Source organism: Contarinia nasturtii, unplaced genomic scaffold (genome assembly GCF_009176525.2).
Source record: "Contarinia nasturtii isolate CC-2019 unplaced genomic scaffold, AAFC_CNas_1.1 Cnas_scaffold_1371, whole genome shotgun sequence".
NCBI lineage: Eukaryota > Metazoa > Arthropoda > Insecta > Diptera > Cecidomyiidae > Contarinia > Contarinia nasturtii.
In genome coordinates, this window is record NW_022198708.1 from 2,818,259 (window position 1) to 2,844,484 (window position 26,226).

At 33.0% G+C, this 26,226-nt stretch overlaps 4 protein-coding genes across 6 annotated transcripts; 3 read left to right on the top strand and 1 right to left on the bottom strand.

Moving 5' to 3' along the window:
• Positions 1–3,834: 3,834 nt before the first annotated feature.
• LOC116345693 (ABC transporter G family member 20) lies at positions 3,835–18,148 on the top strand. Of its 3 annotated transcripts, XM_031775300.1 has the most exons (13): positions 7,950–8,550; positions 8,622–8,691; positions 13,775–13,916; positions 14,350–14,711; positions 14,819–14,879; positions 14,997–15,090; positions 15,167–15,600; positions 15,705–15,936; positions 16,021–16,385; positions 16,490–16,578; positions 16,819–16,995; positions 17,085–17,254; positions 17,379–18,148. In XM_031775300.1, exons 3-13 carry the CDS (start codon positions 13,807–13,809, stop codon positions 17,505–17,507), a joined length of 2,223 nt encoding a protein of 740 aa, XP_031631160.1. In that variant the 5' UTR covers positions 7,950–8,550; positions 8,622–8,691; positions 13,775–13,806; the 3' UTR covers positions 17,508–18,148. The 3 variants fall into 3 exon arrangements, with proteins under 3 accessions (XP_031631161.1, XP_031631158.1, XP_031631160.1); XM_031775301.1 differs by lacking the exons at positions 7,950–8,550; positions 8,622–8,691 and adding an exon at positions 3,835–4,195; XM_031775298.1 differs by lacking the exons at positions 7,950–8,550; positions 8,622–8,691 and adding an exon at positions 3,835–4,191.
• Positions 18,149–18,251: 103 nt separating this feature from the next.
• On the bottom strand, positions 18,252–20,684 carry LOC116345694. Its single transcript, XM_031775302.1, has 3 exons — positions 20,420–20,684; positions 19,421–19,900; positions 18,252–19,223 (listed from the first exon to the last, which is right to left on the bottom strand). Exons 2-3 carry the CDS (start codon positions 19,821–19,823, stop codon positions 18,949–18,951), a joined length of 678 nt encoding a protein of 225 aa, XP_031631162.1. The 5' UTR covers positions 19,824–19,900; positions 20,420–20,684; the 3' UTR covers positions 18,252–18,948.
• Positions 20,685–21,332: 648 nt separating this feature from the next.
• On the top strand, positions 21,333–23,834 carry LOC116345743 (probable cytochrome P450 303a1). The gene is made up of 3 exons (XM_031775392.1): positions 21,333–22,497; positions 23,201–23,318; positions 23,400–23,834. Exons 1-3 carry the CDS (start codon positions 21,443–21,445, stop codon positions 23,733–23,735), a joined length of 1,509 nt encoding a protein of 502 aa, XP_031631252.1. The 5' UTR covers positions 21,333–21,442; the 3' UTR covers positions 23,736–23,834.
• Positions 23,835–24,568: 734 nt separating this feature from the next.
• On the top strand, positions 24,569–25,647 carry LOC116345898 (sulfotransferase family cytosolic 1B member 1-like). Its single transcript, XM_031775637.1, has 2 exons — positions 24,569–25,435; positions 25,503–25,647. The coding sequence occupies exons 1-2, from the start codon at positions 24,579–24,581 to the stop codon at positions 25,621–25,623; spliced, it is 978 nt and encodes a 325-aa protein (XP_031631497.1). The 5' UTR covers positions 24,569–24,578; the 3' UTR covers positions 25,624–25,647.
• The last annotated feature ends 579 nt before the right edge of the window (positions 25,648–26,226 follow it).

Below are 26,226 nucleotides of genomic sequence, written 5' to 3' on the forward strand. Positions count from 1 at the left end.
CATTTATTCCGTAACATTACAGCTCAATCGGTTCTATAGCGTGCATGTATAGTGTTGTTGAATATTGTATTTGTTATACACACATCTAAAAATGGAACGAACGATTGAAGAACATACGTTCCGTTGAATGTCGATTTAGCGCTGGAGCCGGCAAATGCGATTGTGTGTTGTTCAATACCACTCTTCAACATGCAATACATACGCACATCGTCACCGAACGTGTGCTATACCCGCTGTTTATGAACGAACTCTGTAATCGACGAAAAATAAACATTTTTCGATTTAAAGATTTAAAATTGTGTGTGTGCGAGTTTACAGCGAAATTAAATTTCGAATTTTAAGTTTTCAACGCAATTCGCATGAAACGCATCGGTTCTTGAGTTTTAATTATTTCCAAGTACGTACAAACGTACATGTACCAAAGACTCGATCCACAGTTCAATTCAAAGATATTTTCAAATCGAAAAAAGGCCAATTTTTATTTGATTTTTAAAAATACAACAGACAAAAATGAAATAAACCGACGAATTGATATTTGTTTTTCATGTGTATATGATTTATTTATATCACAAATGTCGATGATGATTATTTCCTTATGTTATAGACACAACCGAATTATACTGAAACACATGTTTTGAGTCATATATTTCAATTATAATTCTTGGCACCTTTTTTTCCCTCTTATTTGATGCAACTTGTCAAATTCCATTCATATGAACAATGCGTATTAGAAACTTTTATTTTTTTTCACTCGTATTCAAATTGAAATTTTTTCACCCTTGTCAAGCGTTAGCCATTGAATAAATATTTATTTATTTACTTTTTTTGCGCTGATTGTACTTGAATTTGGATTCTGATAACATTTGCAAATATAGCCAACAACTATTTAATACTGATTTGCACATTAATCTTGTAGAAGATTCATTGGAATTTCTCTGCTATACTTTCAGTCGTCTCATTTGAAGTATTGATTTGGTCTGCGCAAACAATTATTCAATAATGTAAAATTAGACGTTTTATTGAAAATTCAAGTGAATAGTCAATTGAAATCGACAGCATGGCAAACAGAAAACAGAACAAACACGAATCAAATACAAATGGGAAAACCGTACACCTGTGAGTGATTGATTTTTTTTTTGTTTGGGGGGAAATTTCGTTGATTTATATCAATTTAGTTTGTTTGATTTAGGAAAATTGGGTATATCATCGATAATCTTGTGTATGTAATGACTCAGGGTCTTTTTATCAGCAATTTATCGAGAATCATTAATTTTGTATTAGTATAATTTTTTTCATGCGTTTCATATTCATGACGACAACAAAGGTTAACATCATCCGAATTCATATTCAAAATTTATTTTTCGTTAAGTATTATTCGTCCAGCCGGATAATTATACATTAATTGTTTAAGCTATTAGCAATAACTGAAAAATCAGAATGCTTCCAACACATTAGAGCAAAGTTTGTTCTTTAAACGATAATTCTGCGAACGAACGAACAAAAAACAACGGTTACATTAGTTCAGTTCAAAATTGAAAAAAAGAGGTCATTGAATTAATAATATGGATGATGTGTACAGTGTACACCCCGGTTAATGTTGTCGAAGTTTTGAAAAAAACGTGTGCACTGAAAGAGTTGTTCATTCGTGAGGTGGAGCATGGGCGAGCGCGTTTGCGAGTTCGTCTTGTCATTCAAACACAGTTTATTAACTGTAACGTTATATCAATCGTGGTGTGTCATCGTGCTCAATACCTGCTGATTTGCGCATTAAACTCAACAATGTATTTGGCATTAGTGAAGCTAAAGCTTCTTTTATTGCGTTCGTATGCAACACCATGCAGCATTCAATTTTTTTTTTTTGTTTCTTTTTAAATCACTTTGAGCATTTTAATTGTATTGTATATGGAAGTTGTCTTTCGCTTTTCGCATTTAAAACAGAAAGAGAAGACGAAGAAGAAAAAAATCGCGTCGAATAAGACCTTCAAAGCTACACTACATGCGACTCAATAAACGAAACCATGTCCAATATTCGTACACGATAATTTATAGTGTTGTACATAAAGTCTATTGATTGGCCGATTGGCCATTATTGAAAAATGTTTGAATATATTTGCAATAGACTTTAAATGTTTCGATAAAAAAAAATTTCCTTCAGTTTTCGTCATTCAGTTCACTTGGATTTTCACGATTTTTGTTATGCAGCACGAGAATAAAAAAAAAATACCGCAATGATTATTACTAAAGACTAAATATATCGTGCCAAATCGATTATTATAAATGTTGGTGATCTGTTGGCGTGCAATTTTTCTTCTCGTCAATTTTTTTTTTGTATGTCGTAAATAGCTGTTGTTTTGGAAAATTCCGTTACTGTAGCTAATTTTTAGGAAATTTCAAGTCAATTATTTCATTTTTTTTAATGCATAATCCCTCGTGAGAATATTCAAAAAATTCCGATTGATATAGTTATGATCGCTTATTGGTAACGAGATTTTAGTTAACCACTTTGTTTTTCATAAGGGATTTGATTTGTGGTTTTTTGTCATTCGTTTTTTTTTTTTTTAATAATTTGATCGTAGATCAGATAAACTGGGTCAATAAACGCTATCACTTTTCGTTTCGTTCTCTTTCAAATGGCTTTCGCAGACGGAAACGCATTACATTTTTATCTATACATGGTCTAAATGATCGGAATACCAATGTCCACATGGAGCGATACACACACACACACACATCAATTTATTGATTACTTTCCACAATTTCTGATCGGAAATCATCATTCGTCTGATAATCCATTGAAATTTCGTTGCTATTAGCAATTGCGTTTGCATCGACCTTGGCAATATGTTGTATTTATTTAGCCCTGTACGCATACGGAATTATTGATCAGCACAGGTAGGCGACAAGTGTAATCTAAAATATACATTCAAGGTAATGCAACGGTTACTTCTTTCACTTAAAATCGTGTGAGTGTATTTCATTTTACGAAATAGATTCGCAATACTCCATAAAAAGATGCATATAAATTTGCAAAATATATTTATATATCCGGGGACATTGGTGTATATTTTCCCAGTGCCAACCACATCACCAATTTGCATGTATCAGTAAACATTTTGGAAAAATTGATGAAAATGCTGTTAACCATTGAATTGACACGTATTTATTATGTACATGGATGCGATCATCTTACGAGTGCATTGAAAGGGACGCACAAACAAGCTAGCTCGCTAGCTCATCGACTCAGTCGCTTACGATCGCATTGTTGCTGGTGATTTTGTTGTTGCTTTCAGTATCATGTTTCATCACAGCCTTGTCTTTTTCGAACCATCGAATTATAATCGAACGAAATGCTCTTTGTTTTTTTTTTCTCTCTTTATGGCATTTTCAATGAGAGAAAGAATAACAAAATTATGAGTAAAAATGATCGTCAACCAAGTACCGCAACAGTTCATTGTTTATATGGCAGTATTTTGTTTTGTTGTTCACATTTTGATTTGGCTATGCCGTATAACATACACGAGCTTTGGTTCAGCATTTATATTGATTGTATAGTTTAATTGCACATTTAACTCAAGCGCTTAACGTTCAAAAGGCAAAACCATAAGCACAAACGCTTCGAACTACTGCCTGTTGCCTGTTGCCTACTGTTGCCGTTGTTGTTGCTCTTGCTGCCGCTATTGCTGGCTGATGGTATACATAGTTCCTACTAATTTTTCTTCTGTGTGTATGTCTCCGTGTGCTTCATATATATATAAATTTTCTTAATGTAACCGAATTGCTTTGAACAACACGAAAAATTATTACTTTCAATTTCAGTATAGCTTTTGACAGTGACGAGTGTAGACGCGCGATTCGTTTCGCATACTCACTCATAAATAAAATTACTTAAAAAAAAAACATCGATTTGTTGAATTAAACATTCTACAACAAAATATTAATACAATCGTTTTAAATAATCGCTCCAATCAGTGCGTTCGTTAATTCGAACAAAGAAAACTAAATTTCATTATTAGAAAAACATTTTACAAAAAGAGGCGCGAAAAGAAATTTTCAATGCTGCTGATTTGGTTTAGCCCAAGTCAAAACGCACAATAACCGTCGTCGTTTTTCACATAAAACATTTTTGTAAAACAAAATTTAAGTGATTTTCTTCTAAAATTCGGAGTAAATTACTAACAAACACAAAATCAAGTACGTAAGTGAATCTAATCATGAGGACCAACAAAAATACATAGAGTTTGCAAACAAACAATGGCATGTTTGTTAAAATTTGATTCTGTTCTAGATGAAGAAACGAAAAAAAAAAACCATTTCTGTCGCTAATCATAGAAAAATGTAATCAGAGTGCGAGTTATGAGTGACATTCAAGCAAATAATTTATTCTTCTTATTGTAATTGAGATAAAGTGCAAATGATCGCGATAGTTATATCAATTTCTCAAATGAAAATTAAAACAACAAACAAAAACGTATAATTTACAAATTAAAATGTAACGATACTTTAATCTCTTAGCATGCTCGTCAATCTTTGTGATTATGCAAAGACAAATTGGCCGAACAACGAGAGGAAAACAAAACAAAATCTATAATTATAAATTAAATTGTTGTATAATAGCAACATTGAATTGATTTTTAACGCAATTACATCGTTTCTTTGCCCATATTACAAATGGTATGATGTGTGTTACTTCAGACAAATTATGCGACATTTTACCTAAATTCTTCTCTCTCTGTGCGTAATAATGTTATCAATTTGCAGTTCGAGGCAAACAAATTACAATGAAGTGGTTGCTATAAACAAAAATCGAATGTACGAATGTCAATTGAATACACTCCGTAATCATGTTTTTTTTTCTCATTTCATCGATTGGTTGATCTGTGTAAGATTTCAAGAGGGATGGAAGTTTTGTGTGTCAACTCATTCATTCGAATTGAGTTATTGCTTTCGATTAAATTAAAATACAAAAAAAAATGTTGACATTAAAAGATAGTGATCGAGAGTCGTAACCAAAACTAAAAGAGACCAAATTTGACGCGCATCGAAACAATGATCCAACCGCCACAGAGTAAAAGACACATACACGAAAAAAACAGCGAACATTTATTGAGGATCATAAGATTTGCATAACTTTAGCGTTCGCGCGCAATAATTGATTGTATTGTTTTTGTTGTCGTGCGTTACGATATAATTCATAGAATTTTTCTCCCGAGTCACATATTCATGCGCTGCAATTCAAATCATTTTCCATTGCTCACCTCAAACGAGTGCAGTTTGTGGCATTGTTGGTGCGGCACAAAGTGAAATAAAACAGCATCGTCAACGGTGTATGTGTGTTTATTGCACATTGCACATTGTTGACATTCCGTTGAAATACATATTTCACAAGTGATCACATGTGAGAACTAATCATTGTAAACTCCTTTCTTTCCTCTCTCGTGACACTTGTCATATTGTTGCCCCGTTTATATCTGTGTAACGTTTTTTTTTCTCTCTCTCTCTCTCTTCTTTTCTCTTTCATCAGCTTCTTTTCAGAAATTAGTTCAATATTACATACATACATGTAGACCTAAGTGGCATAAATTGTGGCCGATTTGCAATCGGTTGCGGCTCTTGTTATCGATTCTGCATATTAGGTTGTATACCGACACTCTCTCGTGTGTATGTATGTGTTTGTGTGTGTGAGCGAACACACGCACGCGCGCAAACATAGCGCATATCTCTCTTTCTCTCTTCCGAAGTGGTGTAATTTTCATACACACAGCATAATCATATTGTATAATGTTTATTAAAAAAAATTAAATGGATTGTTACGTCGTTCTGTTAGCTTTATTTTTATGTAATCCAATCGAAAAAAGCACAAGACGCACACAAAAAGCCAATAATATTTTTTTCTTCTGCTCTCTTCATTTTTAGACACAAACACATAAATATGCGATTGGACACTTTTATATTGCAAACCATGCCATTACGGTGGTTTATTTGTTTTGTGTGTTACACTGCAACGATGAACAATTTTCTTCTATCTTACTCTCTTCCAACATCTATTTATGTTCAAAAATGCCAATCCAACAACAACAAACAACAATATAAAACAAAAACAATCAACTGATATGTATTGCAATCACTAGTTTCAACTATCGATATCTTGCCATTTATGCTACGAACCAAAACTTAAGACCCATTCATTCACACATTATAATGTGTGTTTTAGCGTATGTGCGCGTAAATATGCAGATGTGTACGTAGTAAGTGTTTCAATGGTCAATGGTTCGTTGCTTTCGTCTTCAGCATTAACACCCATTGTTGTGGCTATTATTCAATCATTTTGGCACCATCAAATTAACGGTCAATGAGATAAATTCATTTATCTCTTTCTTTTTCTCTTTCTCCCAGTCGCTTCTATTGCATTGCCATTTGATCGATGTGTACACGCAAGTAACACCTTGATTTTGAAATTTAAAATTCTCTATGGTTCACAATAGAATCAATGAAACATTTTGAAAACAAAAGTCAAGCCAACAACAATGGTATCATCGATGAATAATTTGACTTTTTTTTTGTCGGTCATAGCGTGTGAATGAGCTAGCGAATGAGTAAGTAGTGGTTAAAGGCCGCCGCATATGTACAGGTCCACGATCACCATACGCGCATATATATCGATTGCAGAAAATCACACATAATCCCCAATGATTATAAGTCAAGTTATGAAATGGTCGGTCCATTTCGCAAGTGCATAAACACACTTTTGCCACCTTTTATATTCCATTGAGCTACTTTATTTCGTATGAATGCGTACGTGTGAGTGTGTGTTTGTGTGATTTATGAAATGGTAACATATGAACATTTGTAAATATTCTCATCTATTATGATCATGTCTGGATGCAATTATATAAGCGATCAATTTTGATACTACTCTCTCTCGAAAAAAAAAAAAGATTGTTACAATAGAAGAAGCTCATAAATTCCATTAAAATCGCTTCATTTCAATATATTTAAAATGTAATAATATTTATCATCATTTCAGTTTCCACCGTTGAATTGTAAATTTGCACATTGCACCTTTAATACCGTTTCAATTCATGTACACCATATGAAACTCCGGTTTCGAACACTCAATTACCCATTCGGACTGCAATTATATACGAAATCGTATCTATTTAAAAGAGTAAAGGAGACAGTGTGTTGTCATTTACAAACGTCGAGAATCAACTTATGAATTTAGAAAAAAAGATATGCTATACGTTGAACAAGAAAACAAAATTGGATTTCAATGAGTTTAGACATTTTTTTTTTAGCATACAACAAAACATCTAATCACCAGCAAAATTACAAGTTTTAAACAATGTGAGAGACAGTGTGTTTACGGTAACCAGAATACTTACAGTATCGAGTGTAAAAGAAAATAAAAATAATAGAAAGATTACTAATCTTGAATTAGTAACAGTACAATTGCTACAATGTAGAGAAAAACCAGTATTTCAACGCAATTGATATTTATAGCGATACAGTTTGGGGCTTTTATACATTTTTTTTTTATATATTGTAAATATTTTTATAATGCAGTGCAATTGGAATTTTTACACAGTATAAATTGCCAGTGCCACTGCCTGTTGCACAGTGCGCGCAACGACGATTAAGCGATTTGGTTGTTATCCTTGATAAAATTGCAAATGATATTTGTTCTATACGTACACCTCATGTGGACAAATGACGTACAATTTTTTTTTTCCAATTCGAATTCAGAAAATTGAAATGAGCTCGAAACTACTTTTTGGTTCGCGCTCGCGCACATCAAGTAAATACTTATTTGTTTAGCGTGTTCTTTACATTTTTTGTTGTTGTTGTTGTTGTTGTTTCATTACTTCTCATTCGTTTCTATTCTCGCATATGCGATCTCTTGTACTTTTTCTCGTTATATAATGACGAGTAACAATTTCATTAAAACAACTAGATATCAAAATTAAAAAAAAAAACTAGAGTCCGAAAAAACGGTCATTTCATTTTGTTCGAGTGGTTTTAGATACTTGGCGAACCATTTGCGCGGACTGAGAACAAAACAGACAATAACAACAACAACAACAAAGGAAAACAAAAGACCTCGGAAACATCGAACTGTATTCTTGTTGAACAATCGTTGATGACGCAGTTCCTTGTTCGCCTCATTGAATCTCTCGTCATGAGAGATCAATCGAAATTGACCACATAACATTGCATAGGCCATGGTATTGATTTGTCAGATTGGTCATGTTTTCTCATATGCCATCTTTGCGTAATATCGGAAGAAAGCCGGTTTGCCCCAAGATTCGTTGACTCGTTACTCTGGCAGCGATGCTTTAACTGAAGGTTACATTCGGTTTCGGTCATTTATCGCCCATTCGATCATATCGTCATTTAACACCAACTACGCGCTGCAAACCATACGACGAAATAGTTCGATCGTTGTGTGTATTTCTCAATCAATTTTAGTCATGAAAAAGTAGCGGAGTCGGAATGAGAGGAGGAAATTTTTTTTTCATCGTTACTATTACATATATCTACAACACGTAAACGGTGAACCAAAAAATTTTAATTTTTAGTTCCCGAAACACTCATTCACTCACCGTATCGATACCATTTAACAGGAAAAAAAAGAGTAACAAATCTCTCCGTTTGCAAATTGTTCGGTTTGTGCCAGAGTCAACGGATTTTTAGGTAAAATTTAATTTCATCAATTAGATTAGATTTTCATTTCTTGTAAATATTCGTTGTTATTCGATTTGTGAATTCAATGTTCCGTTGATGTTTGTATCAAAATAAAAGTGAAGAAAATAAAACAACTGCACAATGGAGGTTGTTGTCTTTTTCATCGCTGAAATGATGAAAAACCTGGAAATAAAAACAATTTATTTCCGCCTATTTTCACTTCTCGGTGTGACAATTTAAACAATAGCAAAACAATAGAAGCGAAACGATGTTGATATATTTTTTTAATTTGGTTCTCATTTTTTTTTCCTCAATAAAATCGTCAAGTGAATCTCATATTCATTTTATGAATTTAGTGGATGTGTTTGTGTGTGCGTGTGTGCATGTTTGTCTATTTTGGCATAATAAAAACCGTTCATTAAATGGCTATTGTTGTGTTATTATTCAAGAATATTCCAAAATTTCCTCATTCAATTGGGCACTGGTACAGCGTGTTTTCTTTTACAACCCGAAGACGACGAAGAAGAAAAATACGATTTGAAATTTGATTTGATTATCATTGTTTTTTTTTTTTTTTCATTATTGAATTGCTGGTGTGTTAGAGAGCCCCTGTGAAACAATTGAAGTGAGAAAAGATAATCGTAACCGGTCAGCGTGATATAAAAAAAGTGTCCATGGCACAAAAAAAAACATCCTTCTCTCTTTGAAAATATGATTGTTTCCATTAATTGGTTGGCATCGGCTTCGGTCATCGTCGTCGCCGTTGCCGTTGCCGTTGCCGTCATATACAATACAATATCATCAAGACGCGAATCATTTTTCGGTTTTGTTTGCGCACATTTTTATGAAAGAGTAATGATCGCAAGAAATTTTTCAGCCGAAAAAGATGGAGTATGTGTTTCAAGGTTTTCCATGCCATAAAAATTAACAAATCAAATCAAGTGTGTGTGATGCTGATGTGTTAAAGTTAAGCGGCACTTGTGCACTTTTTCGCATTGAATTGAGCTGGCTGTTGTTGTTGTTGTCGATTTGTTTTTCTCTTCATCGTATTTTCGTTGATTTTTTTCGCAATAGCACTAGCAATAGCTTATAATTGTCAGTTACGATAAATTACAACAGTTAAATGTCGATGCCAGTGCGATTCGACCACGTACCAAAATAGTATGTAAATACACGCATACTCAATTGTATTCCCGTTAGCATTTCGTGTGCGGATTTTGTGTAATTATTCAATATTCAAAATTATTCAATGCGTCATGTGCATGTTCTACGCGGCAGGAAAAAATTACGAACTTTTTTTTTAATATCAAAACCAATTATTTTATTGTTCTCACAGATAACCAAATATGATGTGAATGGTGCTGTTGTATGAATGTGATATTTAGCGTTGTGCACCGTTTTTATTTTGGTGATATCAGTGCAGTTTGGTTATCATACTACGGTGTTGTTAAATGCACACGAAAAAAAAACGATGATGACATTTACCACATCGTAAGTAATGTACAAAAAAAAGTGCACCTGATGGGTCTGCCGTGATCATATCTGGCATTTGTGATAGTACCGATGGTTATTACATAAATAAATATTTTTGGACTTTTTTTGTTATTTACTTGACGATATCTAACGAACATACGATGATCGCTGCGCACATTTACAAATCTCATGCAATACACTTTATTTTCCCATCATGTTTGTCGCAGCAATAGCAAAGATAAACTATGATGTTGGCCGTATTTTTTTTTTGTTGTTTTGTATTGTTGCCGTTGTTACCGTTGCTGCCACGGTGTGCTTAATGTTTATCTTTTGAATAAATGGCGAGCATTCTCGCACATGTTTACCATTTCGGTCAATACATACACATACGCACACACAGTATATGCTTTGCAAGAGAGTCACGATGCCAAGCATCTTTTCGTTTCACCTTCCATTGAAATGGCGAGTGAAAGAGAGAGTGCACAAAATCATTCAGAAAATAAAATGTTATGTCGACGAACGTAAGACTGTATCTATGACATAATCAAAAACAGCAATACACCATTTTACACCATTTATTATTTAACATGGTCTTGAATTAATAAAAATCCGTGTCTGTCGACATTCGAGTGCATGTGTTGCCATTGTACGCTGAATGTCGAGCTGATAACTGAAGAAATTCAGCTTTTTTTTTTTATTGTTGTTTTGCTTTGGAAAAACGACTTGCACAAGTGAGTAGCGCGCGCAACGTTCAGCAAACCAAAGTGATGCGAAAAAGAAAAAAGAGCAACAACAAAGCCAGATCTTAAATGCAGTCAACATCAAATTTAGCATTTTGTTTTTCTTTCCAATTTTTGTCTCATACGATTCGGCAGCAACAGAAATGACAAAAAAAAATATTTTACAAAAGTTTGTATGTATTGAGGAAGCATATTTCGTATAATTCAATTTCGGTGTGATACAGATTTGTATGTCACCCGTCGTTTATTGACGAAAATTGATACGATTTTAGTGATCGTCAACTAACTCCACATATATTGAGTGACCGTTAAGAAGTACACCGATTATCTCGCCTCTGGGCGAGTAAGCATGTGTGACGCAGTCAATCTATGTTGTGTCCATTGGGAGATGTTTTATTTTTATTTTTGAGTCCGGTGAAAGAAAGATAGAGTAAAACACAATCCGAATGACATGTTGCAATCCACAACACCCATCTACGAAATTATTTATAAATTGATGATTATGATTATAATGCTATACCATAAGACGCAATCGGTGTGTTTCACTTTTACCTAACGGCATTAAAGCATTTCCTTCAACAAAAAGCATGAATAAAAATATGTTGCAAACACATGCGTGAATGAGAGTGTGTGAGTGTGTGTATGAAACCACGCAGAAAGACATCAAATCTAAAAGCGAGAGTGATGTGCTCGATGGAATTATTCGTTTTCATCTAATGGAATATTGATTGTGTTCAATATAAAAATTCTGTATGTAAATGTGGAAAAACTTGTTTTACTCGCAATGATGACTGGCACAAGATATTTTCCATCGTTCTTGTTTTTTTTTTTGCGTTTACACTCACAACTGATACAGGAAAAACACAAATGTAAACAATATGTCTTTGAGTGCAATGGTACGCTTCAATGATTAACCCAATTCAATTCCATAACCTTCACTTCTGCGGTCTTCATTTGTACGTATTTATTTATTTTCAGTTTCTATCGTAAACTAGTTCAGTTAATTTTATCCGGTTTTTTTCTCTTCTATTTTAAAAGAAGAAAAAAAACGTTCTCCGTGCACGTTTCTGCCTCTTTATCACAATTTGTTTTTAATATCAAATATAAATCGGGATCATTTGAACATATAGTATCAACGCCACACATTCGAAGCGGTCAATAATGTGTATAAATGATCAATGATAGAGACATTACGCAAAAACAAAATCCATATTGTCAAAAAATATGCCATAACATTTTGTCTTTCTAAATTGATGGGTTTGCAATGTGCACATGATTGAAACAATACTCAATGTGGCCATTTTACAGAATTAAATCCAAACAATCGATCATTAGTCGATGATTATTTGGATGAGGTATTGAATTCATTATTTTCATTGGAACCGTTGTTGTTATGTGGTTATTTGTGTCGTTATTATATGTACGCGTATATATGTGTGTGTATGTGTGTTTCGCGTATTTTTATCGTTCATCAAGTGTTAGAAAACAAAGCCCATCGGCCAACACTTTAGATACAATAAAATTCAAGGTTGATTCAAACGAAATACACAAAAACAAAATTGCGCACACGAAAGTTGTATTATTGTTAAGGCACCATACTGCTTTTGTATTCCGTCTTCGATGCGCCGATTTGCACTCAATAATAATTTATGTTCACTGTGAGACCTGTTGCCTTCTTATTGCCTGATGAACATTTTAATATACTTATACATATATATTTATTTTTTTCAAACTGAGGAAATTCGCGTAGAGGCAAAACTTGCTTGAATAAATTACAATGAGCTAATTATTTCTCTTGTAATTCTTGGCGATTATCGACAATATTTAAAAAAAAACACTCTCTCACCCATTCCAATTTATTAATTTAATAATGTCTGGGTGTCTGTTTCTACTTTTTTTCCCTTGAATTGGAATCATTTTACCGTTAGATGTATGCGCAACCACATATTAGGCAGAGATGTGTAATTTTTTTCTGGTAATCTATTATATTCGATGGTGTGTGTGTGTGCCGGATTGATTGCGGTTTATGTGATGTACTTTGAACGAAATAATGCAACAAAATGTTAATTGATAGGTTCTCTGGTGTCGATCGTTGTTATTTAAAAGTTACACATTGCGCGCAAATCTGATTGATCGCATCATTCAAAAAAAAAAAATCATTCACACAAAACTCGATGATGATGTTGATGATGAAGATAACGATAAATTACAGTCAATAATGTTTGCATAAAATCATTTGCGTATGTATAATATGCGAATATACAAAATGATAAATGAAATCTAAGGTAAAATGTTAATTAAATTCACATTGTACGTCCATATATAACTTGATTGTTTAATCAAGATCTTCAGTATCAAATCAATCTATTTGAAGTTACAGTAAACAAACTGTGACATGACTCGATCAATTGAAGTGATAAAACAGAGTTTTTGCTCCCCGTTGTTTTTTCTGCATTGCTAACCTCTGACGAATATATGCAATGAAATTATAATAATTATTTTTATTCAGGAAAGAGAACACACACACACAAAGTGATAATAAAAAAATGCATTTTATTGAATTCATTCTGACCGTCGATTGTTGATCCATGAGTTGAACAAAAACGTGCCTGAATTACAAAATCGTACCTCCAACGTGCATTGCTTTATATGATTCAATGTGACAAGCAGTCAATTGCAAGAATTCATCAATAAAACAACATCACAAAAAACATAAACGACAAAAAGCGACAGAGACAAATGGATAAATTTGCAAATGTTTTTTTTTTCTTCTTCTTCTTCATTGTGTTCTGAACGATAAACCATTTTATTATACAATTGATAAATATCATCAAAAACTGAATTGTACATTTACATTCATTTCATTTGCATCGAATCAGGCAACCGTAGAAGAAGTGAATAAAAAGTCATCATGGCGGCTGTTGAAGTTAGGGGTGGCTATAAGTATTACGGAAGCCCAAATGATCCCAATAAAAAGATCGTTCTCAATTATCTTAATATGAACGTACCGATTGGATCGATGTAAGTAAAGAAAATAAATATTTTCATTATAAAATTCCAACATTTGTAATTTTATAAAATTGTTCACTGGTTGATTTCATTTTTGTTATTATTTGGACAATGAAAAACAAAAAATATTCAGCATTCGTAATTTTCTTCAACTGGAAAGTTCTAGAATATGTCATAATTGTTAATCAATTGCATTTTTCTTTTTTTCAAAAATATGTGATTGTTTTCAATCATAAGTTCAGTTTTTTTAATTGCTCGAAATGATTTCCTCATAGTGTTCGGCAGTAGTTCGCCTTAAAATAGTTTAATTTGTGTACATCAGAATTTCGATTCATTCAAAATATGCAATTATTACATAACATTTAAATACCAAAAAGTATACGAATTTATGATTTTTTTTATTTATGCGCATGCATTCGTTTTTTTGTTTCGGTTAAATGTAAAGTTATGGACTTCTCGGTGCATCAGGATGTGGAAAGACCACATTGCTATCGTGTATTGTTGGACAGAAAAAATTGCACGAAGGTCAAATTTCGGTGTTGGGAACATGTTTAAATACACATTCTGCAACCGCATTGGGGCCACGAATCGGATACATGCCACAAGATATCGCTTTGGTCAATGAACTATCGATCAAAGAGACTATTTACTATTTTGGCCGAATATATGGTATGCACGACGATCGCATTCGAGAACGATTTAAAATTCTGAAGGACCTTCTTGAGCTGCCCGACGGCAATCGTCTAGTTGAAAATTTAAGCGGAGGTCAAAAGAGACGGGTTTCATTTGCGTGTGCATTAGTTCACGGTAATTACATACTTGAATGTTACTACAACAAATAGCTTTTTTCTGTATTCACTTCAATTAATTTTGCTGTTTTTTCTCTTCTTCTTACTTCTTTTCGTACAATTCAGAACCGGAATTGGTCATATTGGATGAACCCACAGTTGGTTTGGATCCATTACTCAGGGAAAAGTGAGTGTTATTTTTATAGAAGATTTAATTAAATTCGGGTTTTTTTTTCGGGTGAAATGAGCATGTTTTAATTTTGTTAACATGTGAATTTGTTATTGTTGCTGTTGTTATTTGTAGAATTTGGAATTTTTTGGTCGAAACAACTCGAACGAGTAAATTAGCCGTAATCATAACCACACATTACATAGATGAAGCGCGTCAAGCAAATACAGTATGTGATCTAAAAGACCAAAAAAAAAAATGTTCCTTTATAAAACCATTTGTTAATGAATCGAAATAATTTACAGATTGGAATGATGCGAAATGGCATTTTGTTAGCCGAAGATACACCGACAAATATCATGCAACGATTTAATTGTGAAAATTTGGAGGATGCATTTTTAATACTTTGCCAAAAACATGGAGCCTCTGAAGAGGCTGACACAACCGTGGGTCGAGCTTCTGGCCAAAAAATGTTGCAAAATATATCACATCAACAAGGAAGTCATCAACAGCACGATTCAAAATCGGATGCAAAAAACAAAGAAGCAAAAGCTAATTCAGTGACGAAACATGATAATGAAACACAAACAGAACTTCCCACAAAGGGAAAATTAAAACGAAATTTATCATTTCACGAACAAAAGCCAGACACTTTGATCGGGAAATTGACATTTACATCACAGATTCGAATGAAAGCGTTGCTCACCAAAAATCTGCTTCAATTAATTCGTCAACCATCGTAAGTTTGAATTATGAATGAAAGTCATGTTTCATTTAGTATTAATCTCGCTTGATTAACATTTACGTTTTTTCCCTCTATTTTTTTTTTGTTATTCACTTCAGCGGTGTATTGTTTATATTTTTGTTCCCGATTTTGCAATGTACTTGCTTTTATTTAGCCATAGGTGATAATCCAAAGAGTTTAAAATTAGGAGTAGTCAATGAAGAAGTGTCCAATTTCCAAGAGTGTTATAATAGTTCACTTGTTACGACCCATCTATACGAATCGGAATGCAATTTAACAAAGGTCTCTTGTCGATATCTCAAAGATATACCGCCCGAATATGCCATACAGGTGCAAAATCAGTTTTATCTGAATAAATGTAAAAGCTAAAAAAAAATCATTAATTGACGCTATAAATTGTGTACAAATCATTAGATACCCTTCGGTTCCAAAGAGGACGCATACGCAGAGGCAAAAAAAGCGAATATCATTGGATTTGTACATTTTTCGGCAAATTTTACGGAATCAATTCAGGATATTTTGGACAACAATCGCGAAGCATCGAGCGGTTCGTTTGATAATCGCGAGATTCAAGTTCGACTTGATATGTCAAATCAACAAGTGGCATATTTTTTGGAACGTATACTGCGTGAAACATACGGTCAATTTGCTCAAAAGTTAATGGCCGATTGTGGATTGCCCAGAGCGCTCGCAACAATTCCAATCGATTTCAAAAAACCCATTTATTCATCATTCGAAGCTGATTTTCAAGAATATGCTGCACCCGGCGTCATCATGACGTAAGTGGCATTTTAATGTCAACATTTTCAATATTTATGGCAGAAACTAATATATCCCACTTATCGCTTTCTTTCTTTTCTCTCAATTTCCTTGTATTCAACAGAATGGTATTCTTTTTGGCAACTCTTGTTACGGCCGCCGTATTCATCACAGACCGCATGGAGGGTGTTTGGGAAAGAACTCTCGTCGCCGGTAAGAAGATAATTAAAACAACCAAACCAAAAATCATTCTAGCATCATTTTTTTTTCTCAAATTTCAAGAAATAAATTTCTATCTCAAAGTTTTATAGGCTTCTACATCTATCGTTTTAAGAGTGAAAAATTACATCTCCCCAAATTTCTATATTTGTGGTTCAATTAAAAAAAAAAAAAAAGAGAGATAAAATGAAGAAAACGCACGCACAAATTTTAATTTATTTTATATTTTGATAGGTATTACAACACCTGAACTGTTACTAGCTCACATTGTTACCCAGTCAGTTATCGTCTTTTTACAATGTACAGAAGTTATTTTCTTTATTGGCGTTGTCTTTGGCACTGAAAACCATGGCGACAATTTGACCGTAATTCTTCTACTATCGTTGACTGGATTTGCTGGCATGTTGTTTGGTATACATAAAATTTATTTTATAAATCGTGCCAAAGTATATAACTTAAAACTATTCAATATCGATTGTCAATTTCATTTTCTATGTCAGGAATGTTGATTTCAATTTTCTGTGAATCACACACAATGGCCAACTTTGTATCGACTGGTGCCTTCTATCCAATGATTGTGCTGTGCGGTTTACTTTGGCCACTCGAGGGAATGCCACAACTTTTGCGAGATTTTGCTTTACTGTTACCGTTTACCATTCCAACCATTTCGGTAAGTTTGAGACTTTTTTCCACTTTCGATGCAGTTGACATTCGGACACAATCTGAAGATGCTCTTCAAAATCAAAACAATTTTGTTATTGAATTAAATTTTTTCTCTTCTCTTTTTTGCGAAGGTGCGAAATATTTTGACCAAAGGGATGTCTATCACAAATCCAAATGTTTACAGTGGTTTTATAGTTATATTTTTATGGATTGCGGGATTCTTCTTCTTGTGTTTGGCCGGACTTCGGCGAAAGAAATAGACGTACAACGTACTTATAGTATATAGATAGATCTTATAAGGAAGAAGAGAAAACATCCGGTTCTACCAAATGCATTTAGTTGTAAATTGATTTTAACTTTAGAGTTTTGATACTTACAGTGGTGAGCCTACCTTAATCATACTTATATATATATGTTAGATATGCGATAAATCGCTTGAATAAACATTGAAATTGAATTTATTTACCATCACACATTACAACATTTTATCAATAGGAATTTTTCTCTTTCACACTCATTCACTTTCATGGCATTTGTTTACACTCTTCCGTGAATAATTGAATCAAAAGAGATCGATGGAAAGAAATGAGGTCTCCTATACATTTTATTTTCAATGATGTCACAGAACGAATGTTGAAATTAGACGCGTAAATATTTGATAATTTTGTTGTAAATTATTTTGTTCTTTATAAATTTCCACATGAAGCACATCGAAATAAAATGTCGAAAATACTCTTTTGAATTTGGGTCAATATTTTGATGAGATAAAAGCGAGTTAGTGGGTCACAAATAGAGAGAATCAAACATTGAAATAATGAGCAAATAAGAGAAAATCCATTCCAGTACAAGATGCATCATCTGAACAAAAAAAAAAAACAAAAAAAAAACAAAAAAAAATTATGTATATGTATAGTTTGCCAGACACTGTTGTTTTCAAACACAAAACACGCTGTTTTCTTTTTTGATTGTGAGAATTATTTTTTTTTACAATTTATTAATTCTTCATTTCATTTTTATGATTGTCCTAACTTAAGTGAAATGGCATTCAATTATTATAATTATTATTATTATTATACAACATATTGAGAATTTGCAATATTGTGTTTTGTTTTAGAAATAAAACTATCAAAAATTAGAATAAAAAGAAATAATTTTACTTGTTTTTCATTCATTTTTCATGGAATGCTTTTTTGTGATACCTTGTTTTCATAATAATCATCTCAATAATTTGCTTCAAATATTTTAGCTTAATTCGACACTTTTATTCGGACTTGTTTTGAGTTGTTTTTTTTAGTACGCAGTTTAATTGGTATACAGTGCCCATTTGAGTACATTGTCTCCAAATTCTCCTATCTAATACAAACAATTTATGAAAAAAATATTGTTTGTTCGCAACGCACTAAGACCTAATTAAATGGTAAGCAATACTTGAATGTTCAACACACATAAATGAAGTGTGCGTAAGATTCGAAAGTTGATTAGATTTTAAAATTAGCTATTTAGTCCTTAGCTATTCACAAGCAAAAAACAAACTATATTAATAATAATGACATTGGTTTTGAGTAGAGAACGAGATAAAAAAAAAACGTAATTATTTGAGTATATGTCATCTAAATCAAGATCAAATACCCGAAAAAACCTAAAGATAAAAAAAAAAACAAAAATGTACACGATGACACCATTAACCGTACATTTGGCTTTTTAGTACAGCATAATAGCGCCGGCAGTTTTTTCATCAACTGGTTCTTGGCGAACTGGGCGTCGTTCTTTCTTTTCCATAACCAATACAACAACTAAAATTACTAAATTTACTATCACAAACAGTATTCCGACCAATACAAAATAAAAACTATGACCAAAAACGGCCAAATCTGATTGCCATGATCTATGACGATCCTCCGCCATCAACACGTTCTCTTTCAAATAGCCGTAAAATTCAGCGATCCAACATAGAAACGCCAACAGCTGTGACAAGGCTAAAATAAAAAAAAACGTTTTATTCATTTTTTTCCTCTTTTTATCGTCATTATTTATAATTGAGTATATATTCGTGATATATTTATTATAGTGTAAATTATATTTGCGTTTGCTAATTGCTTTAATTGTCGATGAATTTTTTTGTTTTGAAAGTCATTCACTGCAAAATGTAAAAAAATGCATTCCAAATACAAACCTGATGCCCCATTGCTGAAAAACAGAAGACACATGGTGCCGTGTTTTTTCTTTGATGAAGATGATTTCAGTACAGATGCGATGCCACCGATGCCGCTTGACAGTAAACCGAGTCCAGTGCCGATAAATGTGCCCATCCAAAGCCAGTAGCTCATGAAATTCGGTTCATTTCGTAAGGTAGCCGCAACATCAACTGGTGTCGTTCGTGCCCCAATGCCCCGATCCAAAGTCTTTTTGCCCGAAAAGAGGCCAAAGTGTACGGTACCAGTTGCGTTCGCTGAATTCGGCATTTTTGCTTCGGCTTCAATCCAATGCTCCGTTATTAGACTAGCTAACAACAATCCAACAACAATACAATTGACAAAAAATGTCGCAAATACAAGTCCTCTCGTTTTTACGCTCATGTTTGTTTTTTTTTCTTGGTTGTTTCTTCAAAATTTCGATTACGCAATCCACAACTCGTTCTCCAGCTGATTGACAACTAAAAGAAGATACACGTTAAAACCAATTTGAATATGTTAATCCGTAGTGTTTTTTTTGCGGATGTCGATGAAAAATGCAAAGTGATTTTTTTTTACATAAAATATTTGCTCAAAATATAAAATGTAAAAATAACGACAGTTGCATGGCTTCAGTACATTGAAACTACAATCAGACATGTCTGCAGAGAGACAAAGAGAAAGAAACTCAACCGCCACACTTTTCAAAATGGGGTTATATTTCTTGGAATCACAAACTAATCATGTGAACGAATATTTGAAAAGAGCAATGAAAAATCGAAAAAAAAAATTGAATCTTTCTTTCATTTAACAAAAAAAAATAACAACATTTAATCGTGATCACAGACCGATCAATGAAATAAGCAAAACAAAGGCTCAGTGTAATTTTCATTTGTATTGACATTTTTTTTCATTGAACATATTTAGATATCATTACGTTTACGTTTATTTTTGTCACACCACAACTGTAATGTAATTTTTAAAAAAATTTGTCAACTCACCGAATTTAATGAAGGCTTTTAAATGGTGCGAAATTTATCTATTTCTCTACTTAAACGCGTAATTTTGACTTTATTTTTATTTCACCAGCATTTATTTGTCGTCTAATTTTGTCACCGCTTTGATCAACATTACTCATATAGTATTTATCTGCTCATTGTTTGATACAATGCACACTGCACTTTGTTTTCTGGTAAATATAAACACATTGTTTGATGTTATTTTTTTATTTGTTAACGAAGCTTCTGTCAGCACCAAATTGCCAAGCGGTATGTCATTTTATTAATAGGGATCATCCACATAAATTGAATGTCTATTTATATTTCATTTAAAATTGAATATATTTTTTTTAGAAAACTTCATTCATTGAAGGTTTTTTATTCAATTGACTATAGATTCGTGAGTATTTTCACGCTCTATTTACATCATGTTTCAAACATTTCACTACAATTTTCGAAAAAGTCAAATCATGGTTATGATTCAGACGATTGCGCAGCTTAAGTCAAATTTTAGTCTAACTTTAGGGGTGGCAAAAATTAAACAGAAAAAATATGAAATTGGTTTGGAAAATCACCAAGTGAGGTGCGCCATAAATTATCTGCAACAAATTATATCAAAGATTTTCACAAAACAAAATTACTATTCACAGCTAGATAAAAATAAAAATGTTGATAATGTTGGAAAAATACACTAATCATAACAAAACTAAAACAAACTGAATTTAGAACTCTATTTCATTTTTATCAAGGAATAATCTCATAAAACAATCCAAACAAACACATTATAACATGTATTTATTGAGGTTTATGACGAGTTATAGCAAATTATATTGTCAAGGTAAAAAAAAGATAGGTAAAGACAAGATATAAAAACGATCTCTTATTGTATAACATAAAAATACAATTTCGACTTCGTGAATTTGATTTGAAGAACCAACAAATTTTCCATCTCATCTATTAATTTTCAATATTGTGACCAATTGAAGAGACTTCCGTTATTCATTGAACTGTTGTGTTGAGAATACCATGTGGTTCTTATTGCTTGTGATTGTGGTATTGATTTTACTGTATTTGAGCAATGTAAAACCAGTAAATTTTCCACCCGGCCCAAAATGGTATCCAATTATCGGTAATATGTGGGAAATTTATAACGAGCGCATAAAAAATGGAATGTTGTGCAAAGCAATAATGTGTATGGCCAAGAAATATAGAACAAATCGTGTTATTGGTTTAAAAGTGGGAAAAGATAAAATTGTAGTAGCCATAGAATCGGATGCTATTCTTGAAATGGTTCGTAATGAAGACTTGGACGGTCGACCGTTCGGACCATTTTTCACAACACGAACATGGGGCTTACGCCGTGGAATTATTCTTGTCGATGAACTGTTTTGGCAAGAACAACGACGTTTTATTATGCGACATTTAAAAGAATTTGGTTTTGCACGTCGTGGAATGATTGAAATAATTCAAAATGAATGTGAACATTTATTGAGTGACTTTAAAATGCTTTTATTTCGACAAAATGGAGATGCGATGGTATCAATGTGTGATGCATTCAGTATTTATGTGTTGAACACATTGTGGACAATGATGGCCGGAATTCGTTATAATCAAGAAAATAAAGAAGTGCAACATTTACAAAGAATGCTTAATACATTGTTCACAAAAGTTGATATGGTCGGTGCACCGTTTAGTCATTTTCCATTTTTACGATTTTTGGCACCACATTTTTCCGGTTACACACAATTCAAAGACATTCATGAAATGCTGTACAAATTTTTGGGCAGGGAACTTGAAAATCACAAGCAACATTTTAAAATAGATAATGAACCCAAAGATCTAATGGATGTATATTTACAAGCGATTAATAGCACACAAACTCATAACGACAGTTTTAGTGAAAAACAATTATTGGCCATTTGCTTGGATATGTTTGTCGCTGGATCAGATACGACCAATAAATCAATGGGATTTTTAATGTTACATCTCATACGAAATCCGGATATACAAACTAGAATGCAAGAGGAAATTGATCGAGTCATTGGACGAAATCGATTGCCAACGCTTGAGGATCGGGCAAAGTATGATCAAAACCTTTATCATATATGTTGTGTTCATGTGTATAAATATGGCATTATCTAACCAAATCATTTGAACTATTAAATTCCATTGTAATATATGCAGGGATTGTTCCTCTGAGGACCCGTGTTCTCTCGTTGTGCCTTTCAAATGGCACAATCGCAGTAGTCTGCACCTTTGCGTATTCAATGATGATACTGTTCACTTGTATTCAGACGTATAATTAATGTCGCACACATACACATACATAGCTACACTCTCACATCTCTTTCATTCTTTATACGTATACGCAAAGGTGCAGACTTCTGCGTCCGTGCCATTTCAAAGGCACATAGAGAAAATACGGGGAGGAGGCGAGCGCTGAGGAGGATCCTTCTCCTCAAGTGAAGAGAAAAAGTTTTTTTTAGTCAAAAAGCTATTTTCATCACAAATAATGTATTTTTCAATTTTTTTGGTACAAATTTTTTTTCTCCTCAGCGCTCTCCTTCCTCATTTTCCTTCCCACCGATCCTCCTCCTCAGAGAAACAGTCTCGGAATATATGTATATAAATTTACATTCACTTGGCCCGTTTACAAGCGACTTACACATATTACATCAAAAAGTTTTTGACAAAAAAATAAGCTTTTAACTCATTTTGAAAAATAAAGCCTTCATTTACTCCGAATATCAGAGTAACCTTACTCTAATATTTTTGTCTGTGTAGAATGCCATTCTGCGAAGCATCCGTTCTGGAGGGTATTAGAATGTTTATGGGATACACTTTTGGTGTACCACATCGTGCATTACGTGATACCAAACTTTGTGGCTTCAACATTCCAAAAGTAAGTTGTTAAAATTGTGAGTGATGCAAATTGCATAAACATTTGAAAATATAATTTGCTATACGTTTTGCTCTTCATCAGGATACAATGGTAGTTCCATGCTTTTATGGAATGGCATTTGATAAAACAATTTGGCCTGATTCTGATCCAGAAATGGATTGCTTTAAATTTTGTCCAGATCGATTTATTAAGAATGGCAAAATTCATGTTCCGGAGCGACATAAACCATTTGGAGCTGGAAAACATCGTTGCATTGGCGAGTTAATGGCACGAGCAAATATATTTCTATTTACAACAACATTGTTGCAAAACTTTTGTTTTCAAATTCCACCTGGATATGCAGTACCAACTTCACAACCAGTAGATGGTGTTACGGCGGGAATTCAACAATATACGGCACGTGTGCTAAATCGATAAAGGCATACTAACTATAATGGCCGAGTATCACTTACGTTGTATATTGACAATGTATTTGAACGCGACTCGATTTAAGAAGCGCCATCTCTGTCACGCCAGGTTCTCATATATTTTTTTTTTTGCAAATAAAATTCCAAAATTGTATAAATTGAATAAGTTTTGCAATAGTTATAACGAAAATAGTTAATAGAATTTATAATAAATAAAAAGAATTAAAAAAAACACACAAATATTTTATATTATATGATATGAAGCTTTACCTTGTAGACCATGTTGAGATGGTTACGTGGAGAAAATATGTATTTGTCAAACATTCATACCTGTCAAAAGAAACAACGTAAACAACACGAAGTGAAGCTATTCTGGTGAATCATATAATATAAAATATTTGTGTGTTTTTTCAATTTTTTTTTATTTATTATAAATTCTATTAATTATTTTCGTTATTATTATTGCAAAACTTATTCAATTTATACAATTTTGTAATTTTATTTGCAAGAAAAAAATATATGAGAACCTGGCGTGATTGAGATGGCACTTCTTAAATCGAGTCGCGTTGAAAGCCGACTATAAGTGATACTTGATAATGGCAGTTTGAACTAGTACTTGTGTTGTATTATGTTTTTTTTTTTGAAGTCATCGCTAATAAACAATTATAAATTATAAATTATAATTTATAATACCATATTTCAAATAGCGGAAAATAAAATTTGTTTATAATCATAATCACTAAATCTTTTGTAATCATTTTTCAAGATTAGATTCAATTACAAATTATCTCTGCTTATAAAAGACCATTACAATAAGATTTTACTCCAGTAAAAACATAAATTATCTGCAAATATGTTTCAAAATTCAAGATCCGATTCAGATGAAGAAAATTCAAGTCCGTTCATTTTTGAGCGCATAAAAACACCAAACGGCAAACAATCAATGCTCAATAGCGTAAGCACATATCTTCTAGTGAATACAAAATCATCTGCAAATAATCATTTGCCATTTTCAACGAATTATAAATTCAAATCGTGCTATTTGCTGCCCAGATTTGAACGCTTGGCCCCAGACTTTCGATCATTTAAAATAAGAAAAGATGATGTATGGATTTTAGCACATCCAAAATCGGGTTCAACGTGGATAGAAAATATCGTTTGGCAATTGAAAAATGGTTTTGATTTTTTTAAAGAACCGATTGCATTACTTACTAATCAAGTTTTTGAGCGTGACATAAAAAGTGAAAATATTGATTTTCTCAAAAAACTGAATGACACACCATCACCACGAATTATAAAATCACATTTGCCACCACATTTATTGCCAATGGAACTGTGGACGATTCGACCGAAGATCATTTATATTGCACGAAATCCAAAAGATGTTGCAATTTCGATGTTTCACATGCTGCGCAGTGGATACAAAGAGTTCACGACCACAATTGAAGAAATGTTTGATATATTTTTAGATAATAGAAATTTGTTTGGACCATTTCATGCTCATATTCTTGCATATTGGGAGATTCGACATTTGGAAAATTTCCATTTTTTAACATATGAAGATCTTTCAGCCGATCCGTTTGATGAAATCAAAAAAATTGCCGCATTTCTACAATGTACATACAATGCAAACGAATTGAAACAACTCACCGACTATGTTTCAATTGATAACATGCAGAATCTTTACACCAAACCATTAAATGGATTTCAGTAAGTATCGTGAAAAATAAATGATCAAGGTCTTTTTTGAATATCTCTTATCTGCTTTCTACTCTAGATTTTTTAGAAAAGGGAAGGTTGGTGCATTTTTTGAGGAAATGACCGAAGAATATATAAGGAAATTTGATGCATGGACAGATTTTCATTTCAAAGGTTCTGATTTTAAATTCACCATATAAATTATGAATGAAAATGTAATTCGACTTTTCAAAATTATTATAATTTAAAATTGAAAAGAATGTATAGAAATGAATATATAAAAAAATTTCTATTTTTAAATAGTTGTTTTATTTATCGGACACAGAGCATCTTGATTTGCTGCTGCTCAGCATATAGCTGAGAGCTGAGAAATGCTGAACTCGTGCGGCTAACGCATACGAAACGGATGGCACGCACACATGCATTCTCCCCGTTTAAACGGTTATAAATAGTTGATTGGACGTTCAATTCAAAACTCAAAACTTAGTAACCAGTTGAGTTTGAAATTGTGTTGCGACCGACATATGAGAAGCTGCGAGAAAAACATCACGTCGCATCCCTCGTTATTTTGCTTACGTAAGTGAAAACAAGAGAGGAGATGCGACGTGCTGTTTTTGCTCTCAGTCTTTCATATATTCTGAAAGTGTACGTCTAACGCATACGAAACGGATGCACGATACATATTCCCCTTTCACTTCGTATGTTCGCTGGTATAGTGTGTAACCATTGTACCGGCAATAGCGTCAACGGCAGCACATACGAAGCGAAAGGGGAATATGTATCGTGCATCCGTTTCGTATGCG